The sequence below is a fragment of the Anser cygnoides genome, chromosome 3 (genome assembly GCF_040182565.1).
Source record: "Anser cygnoides isolate HZ-2024a breed goose chromosome 3, Taihu_goose_T2T_genome, whole genome shotgun sequence".
Lineage (NCBI taxonomy): Eukaryota > Metazoa > Chordata > Aves > Anseriformes > Anatidae > Anser > Anser cygnoides.
In genome coordinates this window covers 74,419,960-74,445,810 of record NC_089875.1, presented here as the reverse complement: position 1 = coordinate 74,445,810, position 25,851 = coordinate 74,419,960, and the positions used below count along the sequence as shown (strand labels likewise).

General features: G+C 39.3%; 1 protein-coding gene across 7 annotated transcripts in view; it reads right to left on the bottom strand.

Moving 5' to 3' along the window:
- The window catches only part of BEND3 (BEN domain containing 3), a 150,184-nt gene that overhangs the window by 84,731 nt on the left and 39,602 nt on the right, over positions 1–25,851 (bottom strand). For all 7 annotated transcript variants that reach the window (XM_066994452.1, XM_066994455.1, XM_066994454.1 and 4 more), the window contains exon 2: positions 18,294–18,425. In XM_066994452.1, coding sequence (XP_066850553.1) covers positions 18,294–18,425 — 132 coding nt within the window. The remainder of the gene's footprint in view (positions 1–18,293; positions 18,426–25,851) is intronic.

Below are 25,851 nucleotides of genomic sequence, written 5' to 3'. Positions count from 1 at the left end.
CAACGTGCCCTGGCCACCACTGCTGTTGCTTTCACGGCAACGTAGCTCAGAGCCACCCAGCCTTGGAGTTAGCTGCCCGTCATGAATTACAAGCAGCCTGCATTTGCATTATCACCTTCCAGCAAAACGAAGCCCGAACTGGTGAATTTGAGAGTCTGAAGGCTCTTTCTATCTTACTTCTATACTTGGTGTCAGTGTCCAGCAAAGTAACAGCGATATCAAGCTACAGTATATCGCATTTCTCTTTTACTGAGTGGCACCATCATGGCCAGTTCCTTTTTCAGAGCACACAGGCTAAAAGAAAAAGACTCCCAGCCTGGGAGCAAAAGCATCATTTCTGGGAAGTAGGTGAGAGAATCTAGACAAAGCTCTGGTAAGAACCACCACGCCAAGTTCAGTTTTAAAAATAAAATAAAATAAAGAATAAATTTTTAACAAGCCAGAGAAGAATACCACCAGAATCAATAAGACAAACTGATGTCTTCTAGGACTTGGAGGCTGGGATGCACGTGGGCTGGAACTAGCAAGGAAGAGAACATCAGGAGGAAGTACCTAAGCACTGTGAGATCTAGAAACTAGAGAAAATCAGTAAAATCATGCAACTGACTGAACAGATCAGGACCAGGCAGACGGGACTGACAAGGTAAGAGGCCAAACACCCGCCACGACAACAGTCCTTGTCATGCAAGGACTTTTAGAATGAGAAGGATGCAAAGGACACTGTGCAAGGGACAAGCATTAAAAGAACACTAGCATCGCTCAAACCAGATGTGAGAGGTGGTGGCAAGTCTAGGTATGTTTTCAAAGCCCTATAGACAAAGATAAGAGAAATCTAAATAAGTTATCCCATTCCAGTTATTAGAGATTTGACATGTACTAGAAAACACTAAGAAGGAAGATATCAATTAATTTTCTTAGCAACCCTTTCTGCACAGCTAGTGAAGAAAAAGTAGACTCTAGATCTGGAGAAAAGAGATTTCTTGGATTACTTAAGCAATGATGCTAAGAAGTCAGGTAATAAAAACCAGAACTACTCATTTATAAGCAAATTGTCAAATTTATTACAATTTGGCAGTACTAAAATCACATACTATAATTCCCATTTTAAAATCAATGTGGGAAGATTCATGTTTCCAAAATGAATTAAAGCTGTCAAATGCAGTATTGTCTTTTTACAAGGCAATTATCAGGACTTAAACTTCTAATAAATGAAAGACAAGTTCAAATTCTAGTTGGTGTCTACTGTACATTATATTAAGAGTTATGGAGATCATAAAAAGTGCAATTATTAAGCCATACCAAGAGCTAAGATGTTTACTTCCTTAAACAGCTACTTCTCTCCTTTGGTAAATAATGATGCAGATATTGCATGAGAATTTATTGATACTCATTCATTTATACCAGCAATATAGTGTAATGTTACTATTTTGATTTTTTTAATGCAAATTTCCTAGCACAAGAAATGTTGCATTCAACTTGAATTCTCTATTAAAACTTTGCTACAAAGAGTTCATATCAGAACTAAAAATTTAGATACAAGTGAACATGATCTCAATACATTTCTTATATGAAAATAATAAAATCAAAGCCTTAACAGTATAAAAACATTCTTTATAAATGGGATCCATAATATTCAGACATCTAATACAAGTAAGTGATATTTTCAAAGATAAAACGAGCTGAATCTGTTAGATAAATTAAACAGAAAAACACAAAGAGTTTTTGGAAACAATTCAAGAATATTTTGCTATATAACCAAAAGGCCACAATTCCCCAGTCAGAAAAGCTAAGCTGATTAAAAACAAAATAAAAAGCCAAAAAATCATGGCTTAGACAAAGCCAAACCAGCTATAATTCCCTTCCCTCTCTAGCTCAAACAAACTGAAAAATGGATGCAACAAATGCAAATTAGGGAAACTAGGCAAGGAAGGAAATTGATAAAGGAATGAGAAGATGTAAAGATGTACAGGAAGCTAAGCAAAGGCAATTTAAAAAGGATATACTAAAACCCCCTCAAAGCTAAAAGGAATTTTAAGAACGGCAATGCTCCATTAAGTAGGGTTGGGCAGAAACATAACACAAAGGCACAGGATTTTAGGAAGTCTGTTATATTCCTAAGCAATATATTTACACAGCCAGATATAAATATCTTCTAGACCAGCAGTGAATAATAACACTCATAAACAGCAGTGGTTAAGATTTTATAGTCAGTAGGTCCAGAGAAATTGCACTCCGGAGGGAAGGCAACAGGAAACGAATGACACAGCTGATAAACAGCAAAGAGAATGAATCATCCTCAATACAGAGACAGCTGAGCTGGTTCAATATGCTTTTCTCAAGTGAAAATATGCATTGAAAAAATAAAAAGAATTACAGAAAGCAGACTATACGCTTGTAGGACAAGGGACTGTTTTGGAAGAAAACACTCAAGGTTTGGAAAGGGTGGGAAGGGGCTGGAGAAACAAGTCATCCTAGATAGCCAGCTAGATCTAACTGGATCCCAGGACACCACTGTAGTCGAAAAAGGCTAATACAGTCCATTAATAAATTAATAGAAAAATACTGGCAAAAGTAGTGTTTCTATCAACCCTTGTTTTCCATTGGCAATCAAATCATTACTGGGAAACTGCACTTCATTCAGGTGGGATTTGGGAAAGCCAAGAAAGGTGTTAGTCACACTAACAATCAGAGTGTAAGAAGACTCACATTCAAAGTAAGAAACTTGATCGTTTGACATAAAGAGAAGGCTGATATTGAATCTGTAGATTGACCTGGTCACAGCTATTTAAAGAAGGTTCAAGTACCTAGACTACAGAAACAAACTGAAGAGAAGAAAACAGCCAGATTATCAGGCAAAAATAAAACACGATCCAGTAGTTTGAACCTAAGTAAAATCAGAAGAATAAGGTGAAGGCACTCTGCAAAATCTTTTGAAAGGAGTGACGATGGACTCTCCAACACTGGCAAAATTGAAGACAACACCTTATGAAATGCCACTTAAGCACAAGTATTGGAGCTGATTAAAGTTAGGGAAATCCTATGGTCTTTTTTGTATCGCAAGATAAACTATCAAAATGATGTCTCAGTTATTCACATATTTATGAACCGTAAAGCCAAGGGAAGGAAACTTCAGAAAATAAACAAAAGACAACTTCGATTTGGCAGCACTTAGTGTTGGTCCTTGTATCTGAAAACACACTATTGGCGAGCAGCCTGCTTTTAAGGAGGTATAGATATTTTCAGCACTGGGATTTCTGAATGCATTTATTTCAGCCCCCTTATTCAGTACAGACAGCAAAACCATGACTATTTTGCCTGTTAAGAGTTTCCTCGCATTCACAGTCTGAGAGCATCCGAAGCCACCCGCGGGCTGGGAACCTGTTCTACTACCACGGTTTAATTCTATCTTACCACACGCAGAGCATAAGCATTTCAAAAATCCTTTTTAAGCATGCTCTGCAAAAGGAAACAACCTTCATCCAGAATTCCTGTCCATCTTTACACGTTTAGGCAACCACACTGGTAACGAGATGTGGTTGGTATTGTACTAACCTAGGAATACGTGCAAGTATTCCCACAAAGACAAGAGATAAAGAAAAACAAAGCCCATCTACGACATTATTTTATGTATATAAGGGTGTATATTTTACCTAAGTATACATGTTTTCTTTAATTACAGTTTTCCATATAACCATTAGGGGGTTCTAGCCATGCAAGTCACATTTATTAAAGGCAGCATGTCAAATAAGAGTTGACAATTACAGGCTATATCAATACACATTATGCCAGATGGTAATGAGCCATACACAAAGGGCCAGCCATCCAAAATAATCACACCATTTTCCTCAGAAATGTTGAAGAGGTTATGGTTTATTACACAGTGCTCATTAGATATACAGTGGCAACATTAGCAATTTTTCCTTCATTTGTGTCTCATTTAAGGCTCTACCCCCACAAGCCCATTCAAATTAATACACAAGGTTAAAATCATTATGGTCAGAGGGAAAAAAAAAAAGTTTTATTTTTATTTTACAGTAATGGTGGATCAAAGGTCCCTGGAATCTATTATTCTCTCGGCTATTCTCTAACAGGATACTAAAAAAGAGCAAAACTCACTGTAAGCGGAGATTTGACATGAAGACAGACTATTTTTAAATGAGCAAGCTCTGTATTACTCAATAAAACTAAGTGAAAACAACAGTTAAGTTGTGACGCAAAGTGACAAAAGTCATAAAGCTAAAAGCTGAAGCTGAACTTTCGGCCTTGGCTTTGAACTTTCTCACCTGTGTTTCAATTTGCTGCTTTAACAGCATGGAAATATTTAAGTGCCCAAAAGGCAACCCATCCCGCACAGTAGGTTAAAAGCACAGTTGCCTGAAATAACTTGAGTGCCTTCTCTGAGATTAAACTTACAAGATATGATTTAAAGTACCTTTCCACCCAGCTGCATACGTTAATTTGCAGCTAAGAATGACTGCTGGAGAAATTTTCCTACCTTTCTGTGTTTATAAGAAGGTATGTGGGTGAAAAGATGTATTGGGGCAAACGTGAATATCTGCCAGCACAGAAAAGGGTGAGTCTTATTGATTAAAATAAAACATGCGGATGTTTCCCAAACTCTGAGTGATGTCCAACATTCAGAAATAAAAAAAATAAAAAAAAACAACCATGAGAGACATGGAGGACTTGAGCCCTGCATGCACTGCACACATACCGAGTGACAAAGGGACCTGGAAGAGAATGGGCTTTTCTGTCCAGGCTCCTCTTCTGAAGCACGCAGAGCATCACCTGAAGCCCAGGTCTCGCATCAGACAACCTCCCTGCCCACAAGACTGGGGTATCCTTGCACCTCTCCCTCCTCAGTCACTCCTGCTGAGCTGTTCTGTCCTTACACAAAATACTGAATTATTCATTCAGCCAGATGGCAAAAGAGCGGAAAAAAAGGAGATTACAGGAGAGTAAGGTGGGACACTTGGGCTCCAGTTCCTGTTCTGGGAGGTTACCGGGAGTGAAACATAACTTCCTTGGCCATTCCCCACCACGGCACTGTCTGTCCCTCTGTGTAGAGGGTTCTACCAAAAACTCAGAGGAGACTGAGAATTTGGATCCTTTCAAATTAGCAGGAGCCACACCGGGACTTGCTGCATCTTAAGTGAATGCTCTGGTCGCTGGCTAGAGAACCCAGAGAAACAGCAACAGAGTATTTCCAGTTTGGGAATCCCACCTAGATAACTTCTTCGTAACTTTATCCAACAAATACTAACTGTGTTTTGCAATTGTTTGAAAGATTTTAAATATGTAATAGGGATTTCAATAAATAAATAAATAAATAAATAAAAAGCAAAATCCATCTAAAACTGTTTTAAAACTTTCCTCTTCTTCTTACCCACGTCTGCCTTCCAATCTTGTGCCTGCCTGCCAGCCAGCCCCCGTGCCAGCAGGCAGATTACCTCTTCAGACAGCCAGAGCACCCGAGCACAAAAGCCAGTCATCTCTGACATTCTCTGGACTAAGGGAACTGACGCTCTAGTTTGTATTCCAGCCCTCAACTTCTACAGCGAGGACTTTTCCTCTGCTGCCAGTTAATCCAATTCTTCATTGCCAAAGGGAAGCTAGCTTCTGCTGCTGAGATCATTCTAGACCATGACTTAGCGAAGCCAACAACTAAATTTCGCCACCAGAAGGACAACTTGCCCACTGACTGCAGGGGGAACGTCTCTCTCTGTTCACTCGTCCCAGTCTATGCATGCTATGCAAATGCACTGGATATAACTGCACATTCCCCAGTGGTCCCAGCGATCTTTTATTTTTTATATTTTATTACTATTTTTCACTTTTTTGACAGAAACATGTCTCTAACATGAAGCAGTTATTTTACAAAACTGACCAAGCACAGAAGAGGTGATGATGTTTCTGAAGCAGAAGGTAGCACATGACGAGACCTCTGCGCAGCGACCAGTGCTATGGCTAGTCTTGAAGCAGCAGAGCTCCCACTGTGCCCTTAAAACAGCCATACAAAACGTTGAAAAACTCTGCAGGTAAAAATAAGATGTCTGAACTTGATAGGGTGGAAGAAGATCAAGCCGAAAGAATTTGAAGGGGAGCTAAAGGCTTTCTCTCTGACATACTGACATGAGTTGCAGGTATTGTAAACAGGAGTCCAAAAAAAGGTAAGACAGGAGGTGAGCAAAAGCTTCAGCAACAGTTGCAGTAGCATGACCTTGGAAAAAAATAGATGTTAGGATACGTGATGCAAGGAAAGACGGTAAGACGTGGACCCCGAAAAAATTTGTTAATGAAAAAAACTCAAAAAGTGAGGCACAAAGAATTAATTTGTGGGTTGTATGATGGTGCTAACACCAAAGCAGAAGTCAAAAGGAACATGGCAATGAAGAAAATCAGGAATTTTGTTTTGGAAATTTTATTATAAAGACTTCTTCCCTTAAAACAGCAGTGTGTGTCGGCCAGACTGCCTATGGAACGAGTGGGCACCACCCAGCATGCCCACCCAGCCAGGGTTAACTCAGATTTGCTCTACAGTCCCTCCACAGCAAGTATCCTCCAGTTACACCTCATGCAACATCTACTCCGTAACAAATTTCACATCCTTGTTTAAAAGTTACTTTTGTCTATTCTGTATTCTACTTACCTGAAATATTTCAATACACTAAATCAATTACAAGGATACAAACAAAGGGAAATAGCTCTTAGTGGCAGATAAGCAGAAGAAACAGGTTACTAACAACACGAGCCAGCAGTGTGCCCTGACATACCCTGATGTATTATAATTTTATGACCATATTTTCTCTTACCATATATTGGTTGTTTCTCAGCCCCCCAAGACTTTGAAGCATAGCTATCGTTCTATTCTCAATGAGTATGGAAGGCAGATTGAACCAACCTAACAGAAGTACTCAGAATTACCACGTACTGTCAACTATGCAGGTACCACCAGCAGAAGCCAGCATGACTTATCACTCCGAGTGTCTCTCTGAAATATCGCTGAAGAGTTTGTCTGTAATTGCATTCAATGTAGCTGAAAGTTAAGGTGCAATAACCTCGACATTAAAGCTCTGCTACTAATGACACTTGAAGTACATTGAACCTTTTTATGCAAGAGAAAAGAAGGTAACCTTTTTTATGCAGTGAAGAAAACCTGATAAATGAGCAGTCCTGTTAAAGAGAATAGATGGTTCGTATGTCTAACTGCACGAGAAAAAGGCATTCAGAAAAAAAAAACAAAAACATATATATATGTGAATTACCAGAATGGAGTATACCAGGTAGTTACAATTTTTATGATGCTTATATAAAAACATAATGTATATTCTGAAATACCAACAAATATCCAACTCCCACAGGGGGGAAAAAAATGAAAACATACACACTGACTGCACAACCACAGATACCTGGAACGATCAAGGAAACCTGTCCTACTCCGAGCACTTGTAACCGCGTTTTTATTTCTCAGCAATTAAAACTGTGCTTATCACACCTGCTCTCCTCTCTCCCCCCTGAACTTTCAATGTGCAGAATTGGATAGGGACAACAACACCATAGATTTAAATGGTTTACTATAGGAATGTTTTCACTTTTCACAAAACAGAAGTATGCAGCAGATGGGTACTGCCTGCGACGTGCAAGGAATGAGACTGATAGCTAAAGGGAGACAGCAGACTTCTCAGAGACTTTGCCTCTTGCACCAGGTGCGCTGACAGAATCACCAGCAGGGAAATGATAATAAACCTTTTGGAGCAAAGCAACGACTGCTGCTGCTGGGACCATATCAGCATTGTAACAAGCATTTGGGGCTACTGATGTCTGCAAAGTTTTGTCATTATTAGTAGTATGTGTTTTATGCAAATGAAGTATCATGTAAAATTATGAAATTGTGTCTTTCGATAAACAAAACTACTTACTAAGATACCATTGGTATAACTAAATATTTTAAAATCTCATGCTTTCATTCTTTGGTCCTTTCATCCCAGAATGATTCAATCTACACATTTTAATAAAGGGTAAAATGACAACAACGAATTCAAGCAACATTAAGCCCTAAGTAATGGTGGGGAGACATTTCAAGAACAAACTTTATTTCTGCAGAATTCCTACCTGTGTCCACAAAACAGGGCCAGTTATTGCTTGTAGCCACTACTACATTTCTGATAAAATTCAATTTGCTGACTGGAACAGCACATGAATTGGTTTTGGTGCACAGGTATCAAAAGCCAGAATGAAATTTCAGCTATAAAAGTCTGAAGTAAGCTTTCCACAGAACGCTGTTTTGGTGAAACACAGTAATTATGAGAAAGAAATCAGAAATACTGTACAATATCTGAAACTTTACTATCTTTCCTCCCTTTCTGGAAATACTAGATGCATAATTTCTTTGGCTACATCTTCTCTTTCCACAAAAATTTACCAAAGTTTGGCCAAGTCTTTGGAAAAATTAAAACAAAAAACTCCAATTGCAGATACTTTAATAAGACTTCAAGAGTTTGGCAATCACGCTCCCCCAGAATCTCATGTGCACTGAATATGCTCCATAATCATGTTGTCAGTGCTGATCAGAACTTTTCAACTGCTGCAAGCCTTAGGAAAAAACATCATCCATCCTTCTGATTTCTCTTTTGACTGCCTAACCGCCTTCTCAAATACAACATGGTTAAAATACAGTATTGCAATCTTTATCCCTGATTTTCTAACTCCTTATTTCTGTTCTCAAATCACTAATCACTGTCATCCTTTATATTTCTAGTAACTTAAACTCCGAATGCAACCATTAACTTCAAATCTGGATTTGCTAGCCTTGCAATCCACCCATTCCTAAAACCCTTTATTAGGTAACAATTTAACTTTCCTCTTACTCTAATAAAGAAGGTGCAACGGTAACAAGGGCTTTTTTCCATTCCAATCTACTGAAATACCACCTCGTGTCCATTTGAAATGTTTCTGCAAAGATGATTCATTTTTATTAATCAGTCACTTCCATTAAGTTAATCCTTGCTATTGTTCCTTAGTAATTTTTCTTATACTATTGCATCAAATATAAACCACTTTGCTTGTGAAGATGAAGATCTACCAAACGAAGATGTCAGGATGCTTGAAATAATGCACTGAAATAAGCACGACTTATTTCACAGTCAATGTCTACTTAAAAGAAAGTCAATCTAACAAGTTTTATCTCCCTACTCAGTTGTCACCCCTTGAGGATAATTCAGTTTCTGAATTAAGGAACTTCTGATTTGACATTCTACCAAGATTCAACTGCAAATTCTCTCTCTCTATCTTCAAAAAGAAAAAAAAGAAAAAAAACTCCACCAAAATGTAGTTAGACACTTTGCTCTTGCCCCGTTTGTCATGCCAAAGAAAATCTCTTACAACCTTAAACAACCTGGGCGATAGCTCTACAATAACTGGTAACTTCTCTTTTTTTCCTTGTGTTTTTCCTTATGTTCCTACTGTCTGTGTGTATTCACACACCTGCCTTTACGTTGGAATGCAGTAAAAACAATCAAGCTTCTCTGTCCAGCAACACAATGTCCTGTCTACGCTGGTCTTAGCAGTTGTTCAATAAAGTAACATACAGTGCAAATAACCCTCTCTTGTAAAAGTCTTCAGTAAATGAAAAAATATTTTAAAGGGTTTGTGAATTTCTGGTCAAAAGGTAGAACATTCAGACATATTTTCCCCTACAAAAGAAAAAAGCATATTATTGTGGATTTTTTTATTCAGAAGTATCTCAGAACTGTCAAATCCCACATGAAAATCTACTACAAGCTGAAGACCAGATGCCAGTGAAGGGAGCAAAAAGGTTCATTCTCCTAACATATAACATGATCAGGCTCTAACACATCCCTTTATTTCAACTGGAAGGGAATAGACACTGTATTGTCTTTACACAATCTCGTGAAGTAGAAAAAGATACCTTTGGAGCTGGGAAGAGTATCATTCAGCAGTAGTCAGGTTCACCCATATTTAAACTCCACCCTGAAACAATATGTTGACAGAGAAATAGCATAGTCCTCATACATACCCAATCACACCAAAGATTAGTATGTGTTTTAGATCAAACTTGTGGAACATGAGGACCTTCCCCTCAATTCCACCCCAGCAGACGAAAAGTTTTGCAATATCTTCAGTTACATTGTATCAGTGTATTGAGTCATATAAGAAAACAAATTAATTGGTACAGTAAGCCTTGGAATACTTAACTCCATATTGCTACAACTTTCTGAGTATTGCAGAAATTTGTATTGAAACTCTGTAATTGCACTGTAAAATTTGTCAAGGGAGGAGTTAATAGGTTGTGCCTGGGAAGAGGACAGTTGGTACTTCAGCATATGGGAAAGCATGGGAGGTATTTTGGGATTGCAGGACAAATAAATCACAAAGATACAGTTACTTTTGGTCATATTGGCATCATAGTTCTGAGGTATAAGCGGTTGCCATTTCAGAGCTGTTGCATGCTTTCATCACAGCATGGGGTTGCACTTGAGCGATAGTTGCAGGTTTTTCTTCACAAAAGAAAGCAGAAAAGTTCTCAAATAGAATTGTGTTGCAAAGGAAGGCTGTGTTAGGTCTTCTTTCCAACAGACCACCAGGGCTTTGTTTGAAAAGTTCCCTCTAGGGTGAGGAGCAGGACTCGTTGCTCCCTTAGGTGCTACTGACCTGTTGCAAAATTTCACCAGTGCACTCTAGTGCTGTATGCTGTGCTGCAAACTCTTGCAGTCCAGTACTTGCTTCATGAGCAGTAGGAGGAGGAGTCCTCCAGAAAAAGGGTGGGCTGGACAGACAGCAGGTAACAGGATGGTTTCTCTACTGTGAATTCTAAGATACTGAAAATTACTTCCTTTATTAAAAAGCAAAGCTCATTTGTAGAGTAAATACTGAGTTTATCTTGCTCCTTTATCCAGTGACTTATTTTGAAGAAGATTTGAGTCCGTATTTTCCAAAATCTTTGATGAATAGCTTTACTTCCGTGCCTTCTGATTTATTCTACACTGTGCAGAGAGGACCTTTTCTTATTCAACACATAATTGCTGTATTTGTACATGCCGTGTATGCTGACAACAATAAAAAGTTAATGAAGAAAAGAACTGATTGTAATGAATTAGTAATATTGTTAAATTTGTATTTGGAGTTGATTCTTATTGTTGTGGGTGGAAGATGATCAATAGGAATATGTAATCAAGTTGTATGTGCTTTTCATCTCCTGAGACTCATCTTGTAAATGAGATGAAGAATCTCACAGGGTTTATCCTGTAAAGCTTAAAACTAAACAGAATAATTTAAAATAATCGCTTAGATTTCCTCTTACTAAAAGCTAAGGGAAAGCCACCAAGGTTTGGGAACAAAATTGTACATTTCCTAACGATTATAAAAGACATCACAGAATGGAATCATAGAACAGCTTGGGTTGGAAGGGACCTTAATGATCATCTAGTTCTAAGCCCCCTGCCACAGGCAGGGATGAATCGTTGCATATATTTTCAGATACTTTTCCCGTTTATCTTTCAAACAAGTAGTTTTGTCAAGAGCATCATACTAGTTATTATACTTAGATATTGAATATTTTAGGACCATGCATTTTCTCTACCATTTAATTAGCTAAGCTTCAAAAGCACATGGTAGCTCAGATACTGCATCTCCACTGAAAGCCAGCCCTCCAGAAGATAGGAGTAAGACCAGGAAGTCCCCAAGGAAATCATTTTTATGATGAAGAGACCTAATGTGCCCCAGTAAAGGTGAGGATTGATTGTTATGGCCTATTGTTACTATAATTAGAAGTCAAACACCAATTAGCAATTCCATTAATAAGATTAATCTCTGCAATATCTGCAGCTGAGACCCAGGGCTTGCGTGCAATAAGGCAGTGTGAATTTAAAGCGCAACAGCTATTCTGCGCTAAAACTCCCAGTTTGCATACTTACACCATACAAAAGAAAAAAAGCCCTGCTCTTTTAGAATTTTGAGTTCCTACATAGGCTATTGCTCTTACTAGATCTTTCTCATTTCTCACTTTTTATTTTGTTTAAACTCATTCTATCGTGATTTACACCACAGATCAGGACAGGTGCAATGCAACGTGATGTCTCCCAAACTCTGGTTCTCAGCCACTCCCTCTGCATTGCACCAGGTCAGGGTAAATCTAATTTTGTTTTCCATTACTGATAGACTCAGACAAATAGCAATTAAAAAAAAACTTGCAATTCTGGATGTACTTTTCTCATGACAGAAGTCCACAGTTAGGCATCATTTATTACTTCCCAAGACGGAGGTAAGAAACACTCAAATCCAATCTTCCAAGTTAACATACTACAGAGTTCAGAGTACAGAAAAACTGAGAGAAGGGCAAGGGATGAAGATGAGGTGAGAAGTCACACTCTTACGCGCTTTGTATTTTTGTAGGTACCAAAATCATCATTTGTATGGAGGTTCTTTGATTTTATTTCATCCAAGTTTTGTCTTTTACAATAAATCTTAAACAGAATTTGTTCACAGATAAATTGGTTCTAATACGAAACTAAAAACTTATCTGTGCAAGGTAAAAAGAAGGCTTCTTTACAATTTATTAGTGAACAGGTCAAAAAAACCTTTAGGCATCACTTACATTGTAACAATACAACCGATCTCACCTTCACCAAATTTGCTAATGCTTGCCACAGCTTATTAACCAAGAGGCTTTGTGATGGACTTGCATTCTCTTTCCTTCCTTTGAAAGGAAGACTAGAGTAACTGTTACCTTTTCCTAGACCAGCAGGTAGCCCTTTGCTATTGTAATCATCTGCTTCAACTGGAGATGCAACAGCTTGAGTCAAGAACCGCAGCAGCTCTCAGCTGTTCATCTGCACTCACAAGGGCAGGACGGAGGCTACCTGCCAATAACTGGAGCTCTCAGGGAAGGCAGAGCCCAAGGAGCACATCCATGTGAAGCACGTATTCTGTTAATCACTCCGAGTGGAACACTCTTTATATTCTCCTCAATCTTCATAGAAGGTGTGCTCATACCTCATATGCTGTTACACTAATTATTCAAACCAGATTATTGTCATTTTGGTTTCCCCTCAACCGTAAAAATCCCAGCTCAACAGCAGCCCAGGACGGACTGAGAAGTCAACAAACCAATGTCCGTCTGTGCAGAACACAGATCTCAAGCGCATACTGTAATAAGCATATAACCTCTATGCCTTGGACTACACTGGTCCTTATTTAACTTTATAGTCTGAAAGAGTCCAACCAGCATCATTCACACAGCTTCAGTTCCCTGGGGGCAGCCTGATCGCCTTTCATGCACGCAGCAATTAAAGACTGCTCTAACAAGCACAGCATCACCTCTTATGCGTGCCATGGCACAGGTTTTGGAGAAAGGACAGAGCTGCAGATGGTGAGCTGTCATCTATGAGAAACAGAAGAGATTCCCAATGTCCCTGCAAATACACAGGGATATCCCACCAGAAGTCACTAAGAGAGACAAGAGCTTTACACCTGTGTTCTCACAGAAGGCCTGGGCACAGCCCACGTTACTAATCTTGAAAATCTGGGGGATGGAAAATTTTTCTTTGTTTCCATATCTAGCAAATAAAAGCTGGGAGTAAACTACATGGAACTGCAAAGGGACAAAGCAGTAGGTCTCCTGACCCTCCTGCAACCAGAGAAACTTCCAGAGAAAAAGCAACCAACGGATGAACGAACAGTCCGGACAAGACCTGGTAATTCTCAGAGACCTTTAAGCTTCAAATCAATGTTCCTTTAAAGGAGGTGCCAACAAGACTTGGATACATCCACAATGACAAAGGTGTATGTGCATGAGCACACACGTCCATAAAAAGGTACCTAGGGCACTTAGTAAGGATTATTACTGGAACCTGATGAGTAAAGGACACAATTATCATAAAAAGGATTAGTATCGGCTGCTAACTCCCACTTCAAATGGGCTTTTGTTGGAAGCATCAGTGCTGGTTCCAAAATCATTGTTGTATCCAAAGGAATCAGCAGAGCTGAAGCAATGAGGCAATGGTGTCAGTGCTGGAGGGTACTTCTGAAACTGGCACTAATGGAAAGAAGAAAAGAAAAAGATGCAAAACATGTAAGAGAGAAGAAAATAACTTGCTGTAGTAGAGCCAAGGATATTGAGGCCTGAAGAAATGGCATAAGTTCGTTCCTTGGCATCACTTGCACTTTTAGCTGCAATATAGAGGCTACGTGAGGAATCTGTTGCTCAATATAAAGCCAAGGAGATTCCTCAGCCCCCAGCCAATAGTGTCTGGCAGTGCCAGACGTGAACAGCATAAGATACCCCTTTGGGTATTTAGTGAGAGAGAACAAGCCCATCTTGGTATCTTCAGTTGTAAGAATCTAGCTCAGCTATGAAGCAAAAAGCTGAAAGTGTTCAGAAACCATACGATCCTGGTTAATCAAAAACCGCCAGCAGCACAGCAGAAGCCCAGCAAGCTGCATCCTTGACCATCCAAGTAGGATTTGCTCTGAAAGAAGGCAACAGAGAGCAGCGTTGAGCTCTAGCATAATCACAAGTTCAGAAATGGGTCTCAAAGCTCTTTTTCAGCTCTAGGCCCCAGCATTATGTCTGAGGTGTTCTCTGACACTATTAGCATGATAAATTACAATTGCTGAGATTCTGCCTAAACTCAAGCGTGCATTTTGTGTTCTCTTCAGCAGAGAAGAAACAGGGAGGAGTTCCAAGGGAATACAGGATGCATACTTTGCTTGAGTTCAGGCAATGACCCCAACCCTTACATGACACTGCTTGCATACCCTGCAGTGAGCACTGCACTTCATCACTGCATTTGCCATGGCTCTGTAGCCAAGGAAATACTCACCTAAACGGTAAGAGACCAGCAGAAAGTTTCGATTTTAGGAAATCTGTCCAGCAGCTGAAATAGGGCTGTTTATCATGATGCTACTTCTCTTTTGCATCCTCTTTTGGGAGCACTGGTGCCGAGCTGGAAGTAATGTCATGTTCCTTTCCCCGCCAATAGGAATAAAATCAGGTTGCTGGCATCCTGACAGGGAGGTGGCAGCACAGAGGAAAGCATGCCAAACAGACATTTATAACGCTTCCCTCCTTATCTTCAGCATGACTCATAAGGTAACCAGCAGTTACTGTGATATCCTTGTGCAAAATGAACCACAATTCCCCCTCAGCTTAATGTGGGCAGACCACATCTGCAAACTGTGAAGTGCCAAGCAAACCTGGAGGCAATGCTGGCCACAGGCAGCATCATATCACTATGCTAGCTCTGCTCCTGCAACTACCTAAATTGTAATCCTCATTATTCTAGAAAAAGATTGCTCTCTGGTCGCAGGCATCAGTTTTGTTCCGTTGTGTACCAGTAAGAAAAAACAGGTGCCAGTTAAGCAGCTAGCTAGTCTATTTTTATACATTTAGGTCAATTGTCCTGTGAATTGACATATTTAGAGTTTGGGAGAACAGGACAAAGAAAATTTTGTCTATCCCAAAGTCAATTCCTCATGTTTTAATTATGGTTATTGCATTGCTCATTTATATTGTGATTCAAGATATCAAATAGGGAAAGAAGGTTATGCAGAACAAGTCTCATCCCAAGATAAGAAGTCCTTTTTTGTGTGCGTGTGGTTTTCTATGTTAAATAACTATGGTACTATTACATCTTTCTGTTCACAGACTGTACATTTAGTGTAGTACCAGATATAATGGACTGATGTAACCTGGCTATCCACCATGGGATGGAAGATTTCGAGAGCACAAGAGCTGATTCCAACACAAACAGAGGGAAAAGAAAGACTGGGCTGGTGCAATCACCGACAAGTACTGGAACAACTTAGTTCATGCTCAGATTTCAGGAATGCAATTAATTAATCACTACTAAGTACTCTAAAATCAAGTGAGCCATATCCCAGCTAATAGTCCACAATATAACGTTCACATAAGTATCAGGCAATGAAGATGCTCGTTACAGTGCCAGAAATAATATTTCCAGCAAAATATTATATTTAAAGATGAAGTAATTATATGGCATGGCAACAAAAAAAAAGAGCTGTATGGTTTACAGCTGAGCTGAAAATCTATAAGAATGTGTTTCCAAAAAAATACTCCCAAAGCTGGAGATGTGTATAAACAATAAAGGATTAAGCACATTTCTTCACTGTGTATCACTCAGGGATAGACTTTGCTATACAGGTTTAATACACGCACCATGTATAATTAGACTGTAACCAAGATAGGAAATTAGAACATACTAAGGGAAAAGAAAGTCCTTTGGTTCTTATTCAGGAGAAAGCAGTTTGTAAAACGTTATTTGTAATATATAAAACAACTGCAAAGGCCCTTTAAGATCACTGTTTTACAAGCTGTTGGTTCTCTTAGCTAAAGCTAAAAAAAAAAAAAAAAGCTAAAGCTAAGATAAATCATAATCAGAAACAAGACAGACATTTAAGAGTGCATTTGGAAAAGGACACAGTCACAAGCTCATTATAAAAAGAGAAGAGTTCCAAGTCAAAAGCAAGGCCCACAGTGACTTCAGCAGAAGGCAAGACCTGGCTCACCACGGCACAAAATGAAACAAAGCACTGGCACTTTGCTAGCATGCATCAGTTTGCTCATATTTACATCACGCTACAGACCTAAAGTGCCATTGAAAATTCATTTAAATTAATGACTCCACAGTTATCACTTTCACAGAGAGTAATGAACCTTAAGTGAACCTATGTGGGCATATTCAAAACCGCTTCGTTTCTGGAGTACCTTGGTAACTCTAAACTAGATATTATAATGGCTATTGACTTGCTCAAACTTAGATTATTAGGCTAGATTTTCAGCTGGTTGGACTGGCATAGCTCCAATGATGTCCATTTACACCAACTGGCTCATTATTAATTCAAGGTCTTATTTGCTCCTTAATGAACACTTCCACTAGTCACCTTCCCAGTGGCAGCTTTAAACGCTCAGAAGTTACCTCCATGGTGAGAATCATCATACTCAAAAACTTGGTTATCAAAACATAATGCTTTTTCTCTCCTTTTATGAGACACACTTAAGGTAAACTTTTTTAATCATTTACAAAATCAACTAAAATACCTCCTGTACCATAATTAACTAACTAGAATTATGCTCTCATACAGCATCATTTGCATATAAATATAAAAATGTTACAACCCTAAGGGGACATTAAGGACAAAACCAAACAAGAGTGGAATTAAATGGCTAAGGGGACAACACAGCCCCTCCTTAACGAGACTCTTATATCTTTGTCTTTTTTTCTTACTTATTCTCATTTCTGTCCTTTACCATTCATATATATTTTCCTTCTCTATTCCGTTGCTGTAAAATACTACATATATATTTTTAAGGCCTTTATTTGCTTTGGTCTTTTCAATTTTAAGATGCTATCCCTGCATTTCTAAAACAAGTCAGGCTACAAACATGTCACTAAGTTTGTGCATCCTCATTTAATGCGCTATAGTGGTCAGAAACACAGCTAACCGAAAATACGACAGCCTGTTCCCTCAACCTAGCAACATTCACAATTTGTCAAAAGGACTTCAAAAATTGAAATTGTGCAGATTTTCAACCAGAACTCATTAAATTCACTTATTTTTCAGTGGAAGAGACAACTGTCAAACACATGAATGAGAGCAACCACTATTTCTGATTACTGTTGTTACTAGTATTAAGTAATTGACTTTAAATACATAAAAGATATTTAGGAACTTGATGAAACTAGATTATCTCAGCGAGAGCCTGAGGAACCTTAATGGCAGGCTCAGTAATTCAGCTGTGACACGTGGTAGGTAAAAAACTTTATTCTACACTGCCCTTTCGAGGTAAAATATCCTTCAAAGTGTTGATAGCAAAAATTATTTTCTCAGTGAAACAAAATGGTACTCCACAAGGCTGGCAATCCGATTCTGAAAATTCCAGTAAGTAGGTATACCTAAGTAACTCCTGAGTAACTCAAAACAAAAATACTCAATTGAAAAATATTATTTTTTTATTCTGAGTACCTCTTAACATAAGCTTTCTAATACCTATCTTGATTCAAATCTTTTTGATTAGGTTGTGCCATATACCCTAATTAAGAACTAGGCATGGATATTATAAGCGTTATACAAAGGGTAGGAAATTATTTTCATCGTGCAAAGTTTATAATAACCCAGACGAACAAAGATTTGTAATTAGCTAAGTACTGATTTTCCTTAACAACTGAGCAGGCCACTAAGATGATCTGGTATCACCATGATGTTGCCTATCAAATGCACCCCTGTGTATCTTGCTAAAGAAATTTACTACTTACCTGGAATAAATCCCACTGACCATGTTGTGCTGGAAAGAGAGTTCTGCTGTGCTGGGTCCAGCAGCTTTGGAAATGAGCAATACGACCAAACCTCGCATCTGTAAATTGTTTCGGCTATCGTACACAAAACCCCTGCAAAAAAGGAAAGAAAAAAAGCACATTTTTTACAACCTATTTTCACTGGTTATACCGAAGCGGAGAAGAAAGACTCAGACCTCCGGCTGCTATCATTTCATCAAGTCTATAAGATTCACATTTACATGAAAATAAGCTGCAATTATTAATCACGATCTTTTGTCATCCTTCACCTATAACTTACAATGAAATATTAATATTGCAGAGCAATGTAAGTAATCAGGATTAAATCTTGTTTATTTCCAAGCAGCAGCATATGTCCTGCATTTCATGTCATGTCATGAAAGGAGTATTTCAAGATAATTCAATGATATATTGTACCAGAAACATAAGAGCTTTCAGTTTGTTTTTTGAAGTACAGGAAAAAGCAAAAGAAGTCTCATTCTTCAAGAGAAGAAAGGGAAAATTGGAAAAGTACGACCAAAGTCTATAACCTGTTGAAATAAAAGTGTTTAGATCAGAGTGGTTATGACCAGACGACACAATACACACAACATGTCTAAGTACTTCAGGAGTAGACTTTGCAGAAACTGATGAAAACAGTGAAATAAAAGCTAAAATTGTAAAAGATAAATGAACTAGAGAGAGGCTGTTTTAAAAAAAGGAGCTGTTTCAAATGATGCACCTTTAAATTTGGGGTCAGAAGGAAGCCTGTTCTCTCTGCCCGCAAAAACATCTGTTGAAAGCGATTCTAAGTGACCACTCAGATGCACCATCTCAGAAGTTAGTTTATTTTAAAGTAAGCTTTGCTTTCCTTTTGACAGCAGTGTCTCAGATTGTATTCTTCCTGTCCTTGTCAAAGTTGTTTTCTACTTCCTATGATCACCAATAAGGATAAATAGCTACAAGAAAGGATAATATATTCCAGATGCTATTAAATCTGCAAACTAATTTCTAATAAGAGCTCTTATCTCCAATATTTAAATATTTGCTAAGCAAATAAGAACTACATCACAGATCACTAAGCACTTCAACCCATTTTGTTCCAGTATATAATTTTAACCCTAATCACTAAAGGAAATCAAAACAAACCTGTCTTTAAGTCAACTAACTGAAAGGTTCGGCGGTCTACCTTGGAAGTACATTTGAATAACACGCAGAAACAGTGCATGCAACCTAAAGTTTCATTTGGATTTTTTTTTTCCATTACGTTTACATCACTTCACAATGCAAGAATATCTTCAGTACACTATTTCATTTACGCAGACATAAAAACATTTTTAAAAGTCATAATTTAAATACTACTTAAATACTACTACAAATAACATCTGGAGTTCTCTTGCTGAGCCTTCACAACTTCTCCCACAGCGCTGGCGAATGGACCAAACCAAACCAGGTGCCTGCAGAAGCTCTCGGAGGAGAACAAGAGGGTCCACCCGTGCTGGGCAGTGCTGCACAGCTTAGCACTGCGCTGACTCCAGACCAGCGCTGCTCCCTTCGGAGAAGCGCCGGGCTCACGAACACATTCTCCATGCAGCCACATCCTACAAAGGCCGCTAACGATCGATGAAAGAGGACAATATGCCTTCTTACCACAACCCACAACTTTTCTAGTCCTGGCAGGGTCTAGCTAGCCAAGCCAGGACACGGCTTTTCCTTCTGTGCCCTTCTAACCTGCCCATGTCCTACGGTGCGCTTGGGAAGCCCGGCCAGCTCCGTGCCGCCATGCTCACCACAACACACACCAGGATGGTTTGAGAGAAGGCATCGACTTTGGCCACATTTCCAACCGAGAAGGCAGGTGTTTATGTCTTGAGGTGGCTAAAGAGCTCGGTTCAACTAAGTCTTAAGAACCAACTGGACACCAAACATTTATGGACAAAGCTGAAACTTTGCCAGAAACATGCACTAGCCACCGGTCTTAATCTGCAATAAATTACATATTAGCCTCTTAACAGAGCAGTGAAATGAAAATAGCAATTAACCCATTGCCTTGCTTGCTATCATAAAATAAACTAATCATAATGTTTCGGAAAACCGGGAGAACACGGGTAATCAATAGTTTAGTGCCAGACAAAATTCAGCGCAGGCTGTGTTTAGCACAAGAGACTCCACAACACCTCCCGAGGAGAAGCCACGTCGCAAAGTCATCGGCTCCGGTCTTTCCATCCCCAAAGATCCTTTAAAAAAAACTGAATACAGCAACATAACAGCTGGTGAAAGGCAGATGCTGTACAACTTCCCAGAGCAGACAATGATTTCGTTTTGTATACCGCTCACGCAGAGCTTCCCAACCATTCAAAGCCGGGAAAGCTCACGCGGCTCAGAGCAGCTCCCGAGAACAAGCGGCACGGTGCTGCAATGTACAGCTCTGCTCACCGGGTACATGCAGCGAGGGATTTTAACGTGGGGAAAGCTGCTTGCCTTTAGCATCCTGGGAATTTACACCTTACATACCTTAACTCTTGCCAAGCACACGAACGAACTGCTTTTCTTACCATATTCCAGTATATAGTTAACAGAACATGGCCAACACAGTTAAGCATTTAAAATTCTACACATTTCCAAAGTTGGAGCCACAACAAACATTAAACTACTCAAGAAAAGAAAAAAAATAGAAAATATACATAATGAATAATGTATATGCATGTATATCCTGTAGTCAGAATTCATGATAGTTTGTGGTGGTGTAAGTACTTCTCTGGCTTGAACTCCAGCTGACCACATTACTCACAAGCAAACAAGTTACGCAGATGATGCAGCTGAATACAAATAGAGTCCTCGTATTTCCTCAACATTTTTTTACAATTCCATCATTTTTCAAAGAAAAATGCTTTTAGGAAAAAAAAATCTACATACATACTCTGGTGAAACTGGAGTGCCTTACTTACAAAGTGCAGGATTGCATGAGAAGTGAGTGGCACTTTTAAAATAAATACATATACATATATAAAACAAATTATGCTGATACTTTTATAAAGCCAGAATGCTTCATTTCTTCGTGCTCAGTGCTCTACAGTTTCCCAACAGACGTGTTATTACAGAAAGTAGGGAAGAAAGCTGTCCACCACAAGATTTTAAAACACTGACCTTTAAATAAGCCACTGCCCAAACAGCCACCAGTGGAAACAAAGCACTGCAGTGCTTTCACCTGAACCAAGCCTCGGTAAGGAAGAACAGCGAATGACCTGTGCTGAAAACATTTGACGAGATTCATAGCAATAAGGAAAGCAGTTGTTTCAGAGCTGCTCGGGGGGCTGCAGCCACATTCGCCAGAACACCTTGCGTTCTCAGCAGAACATCACTAACGTGATGCAGATGTGGTGGGGCAGAACAGAACCTAAAAAATAAATAGTATAATAATAAGGTGCAACGTGTCTGTCGTTTCTACACCTAGTCATACAGCCTATATCCAAACCTATATGGTTTGGATGCAGTTCTAGACAGGATTTTCGGCGAATTACCAAACCCATATTCAAAGTCTAATACCCTCCAAAAGGTGACTGAAGTTGTGTTACTGACATGTAACATATCCATACTAAAGCAAACCGCATTAGACTTGAAACAAATAAAGCCTACGGTGATCATCCTTTAGAGGTTGGAAACTACTGCAGCTACTTGACATGGCTTCAGGGGTCACATTCACATTCAGAATTAAGCTCCCAAGAGATGTTCTGCACAAGTAACAGCTACACAAAAGTCTTCCAGATGGTGCAATTAGTCTTGATGGGTATGTGGCAGGAGACAGGTGCCTCTAGGGAAAAAAGTGAACTAAAAGCAACCCAAGTGAAATTGTGCACACAAAAAAAAAGATGCATCAAGCTGAGGCTCGCTTGGAAAACCTCTGCTGAACACTGCAAGTACATGCACAGGGTATCCTCAAAGAAACATTAGGGTAATTTTCTTACAGGCTGGGTACCTCGCAAATAACATACTTCATCCTCAGGGGACCACATGCCAAAAAAAGGCAGGTAAGTCAAACGCTGCGACTATCTGGTTTTGCTAAACATTAAGAATTTCAGGGGGAGGGAAGGGGGAAGCATTTACTTTAGATGTTACCCATATGACAGAATAACCCATCTGAAAACTGACAGATTCACAGTTTTAAATACAGAACACTGCTCACAAAAAATTAATCTCACAGCACAGGGGAGAAGAGCCTAGCTCCGAAACATGCGTAGTGTGACACTGTGCAGACACAAGAGACTCACACCACCCACTCAAGCAATGACACTGGCTAATAGCTAATGTGCTGCAAATTACACCTCCTACTACCAGGGTCGGTCTGCTGCAGAGAATAAATCAAGCAAACATGAGCATTTCACTTAATGCTCTGTGTATTTTTCCACATGTGCAGCCATTTCAGTAGACTTTGCAGTTAAAATACGAGCCTCAAATAATTGTCAGGTTTAACTCCAGTAGTAATTCACACTTCTATCAATAAGTAAATAAATAGAGCATTTATTGAATGCACCATTCCTATTTTTGAGCAATCAGTTAAATACTGTGAAGATTTAAAATTATTTGCACTACAGGAGGTTATGAGAAAAAAAACAGCTAATGTTCTTATTTTTTCATTAAACTCTGGATTCAAACAACAGAGGAGAAACATGGCAAATAGAACGGTTGCCGTAAAGAAGAGATGGACATTGGTGAAATATGGGAAGGAAAAAAAAACAACAACACAGGCAACTGGGAAGTCAACTGGCTGTGAAGGTGGGTATAGCAGAAGAAAGCATATCTATGTGTAGTAGTGCTAGTTCCAATGTAACCACTACGACTACAGAAAAAAAAATCCAATCAAAACAGACACGATAAGGTACGTTGGGGGAGTCAAAAGGAAGGTCGCTAAATGCTTTGTCACGTTGTTGCTGTTTCCCACATTTCTGCTTATTACCAACACAGGTATGGGATGCTCGGTTTGCAGCACCGCTGTCAGCTGTCCCAGCAGGCCACCAGGATGTCCCTCCCCCATTGCCCAGGTACTCCAACCACTGGCCAGCTTGGCTAGGGGCTGAAGTGAGCAAAGTGCTGTGCTCTCACCTTGCCCTACCTCTCCAAGCATTTTCTTGGTAGTGTCCCAGTGACAGAATCAATCATTTTGGTCTGGGTCACACGCAAGCTCTGTTTAGTGAAAAACAGGGAAATATACCTGGTGCTGAGCAGCCATCCCTCTGCCTCCCCCACTTCCAATGTTGAACAAAAGGAAAATTCTTCTGTTGAAGAATGAATCACCTGTTCATGCAGTCCTAATAAAAAGCAACTGGGAAAAAAGTCTGTAACACAACCAAAATAAACTATGCTGATGATTTATAAGCCTAGGATAACACTTTTGAAAACACAATTTAGTTTTAGGCTGAAATAAATACTGCTCTGAAAAAGAAACATCTCAATCCTACCTGACAATCCCAGATGTGACAATATAAACACAGTTTAAATCTGCAACACCTACTTTGTTCAACATAGAAAGGTTATCAGGATATACTCGTGGTTATGGGTGTAAGCACATTTGAAAAAAAAAAACATTTTTTCAAAATTAATTATAACTGATGATTCTGTATCTAGTGCTAGAGGTAAGCCACAGAGCTGTTTGGTGAGACTGTTGGCTGCTTTATTAGAAATGCACGAGGTCCACTGGCCTCAGGGCTTTTATCCAATTTGCTTTATTAATGACTTGTCAGAAGTAAATAAGAGAAAACTCTCTTGACGTACTCATTGTTTAAACAGATGTTAAACCGCTGTATTATAGGTGCACTTATCTGAATCATATGATTCACTATATGACCATATGACCACACACAAACACGCATACATTATTCAGAACATTATATATTTTGTGTATGTTAACAGCAGTCTATAGTGACTTATTTTCAGCAGCTATTGAAGTTTCAGGTATGTATTAAATACCCCTCTGCACAACATATCTTCAGACATTAAAAATACATGTTTATTGCAACATCTAAGGCTAGAAGGGGATCAGCCTTCTCATGCCACTTGTTTTGAGCACAGCTGACCCACTGGAGGCTGCAGATGAGGACAAGCAAGCTTCAGAAGCTTGCTCCTGGGCTTGGACAACTGAACATCTCTTCAAGTACTATCAGCCAGGGAGAGTGACTAAAGAACACTTAACATACATTTAAGCTGTGATTTTTAGGAAATTTAGGTATTTAAGTGTCCCAGATGTTAGGATCTACCCCAAAATCCAGAAACATTGTGTTTTAAAAATATTAATTACGTTCTTCACAAAGCAAATAGAGAAGAGAGAAGGTTGCAGAAGTATACGTGAACATGAATTCAAAATCTAGAAGATGTTAAGAACCTTATAGACCTAAGTAACCTGAAATTTAACAAGGATGAATGCAGTCCTGCACCTGGGACAGACTCTAGCCCCCTGCATTACTGACTGAACCCGAGGCAGCTCTGCTGAGAAGGTCCCAGTAGACCACAGGCACCCATGAGCCAACAGCGTGCCCAGGGCTGCACCAACAGAAACGTAGCCAGCAGGTGAAGGGAGGCGATTATTCACCTTTGTTCAACCCTCATTAGACCATGTCTGTAATTCTGCAGCCAGTATAAGAGAAACAGTGACAAACTGGAATGAATTCAGCACAGGACAACCCAGTCAGGCTGGGGCCCTCGCCCTGTGAGGAACAGCGCGGTCCTGGGCCTGCACAGCCTGGAGAAAAGCTCCCAAGGTCCCTTCTGACCTGAGAAGCTCCTTGAGAGTAGGAAACAGCTGCTCATTTTTCACAGGGATTCTGCTGACAAGGGGAAACGTTTCTTAACTGAAGAGGAAAAATCCCATTCAAAGTTTCATCACTGCCTAGCTTAGTAAACGTGATCTTCACAGGGACTCTGTGCACAGAAAGGGAGAAGAGCATGGAACTTGGGGTGGATTGCATCTTTCCAGAACTAATTTATCTCAAGAGAAAATCTTGAGATGTTAGTTGTAAAAGTCTTCTGGAAAAAATCAGAGTACCCTTCAAGATCAGGAGACCCATCTCCTCCTGGAGCTGCTGCGTATAGTTTCGGCACATATCCCAAACACCGTAGCTCTTTTTAAAAACTTCAAAAAAAAACTTTTAAACATAGTAATGATCACAAAAGATGGATCCTTCTAAAAATCTAAGAGAATCAGAAGATTAAATAAATTTGTGGCGATTCAGACTGGGCAAGACCTCACAAAAATCAACTACCATCATAAAGATCACGTTTAAAAAACTACAGGTTTGGGGGGCAAGCGCAAAGCAAATACTGATACTTGGCCCTGGCCACTTGGCAGTGTACTGTACTTCACCATTTATGGCTCCTAGAAACTGAGATAGCCTTTGAATTCTTAAAAGAAATTTTCTCCCTGGAGCCTGAAGAATCTCACTTAGACATCAGGATCAGTCTATCATCCCCTGCAACTACATTAACTAGGCTTCCCAATGGCAGAGGTTATACAAATCACATATACTTGCATACTTTTTAAAAAAATTTT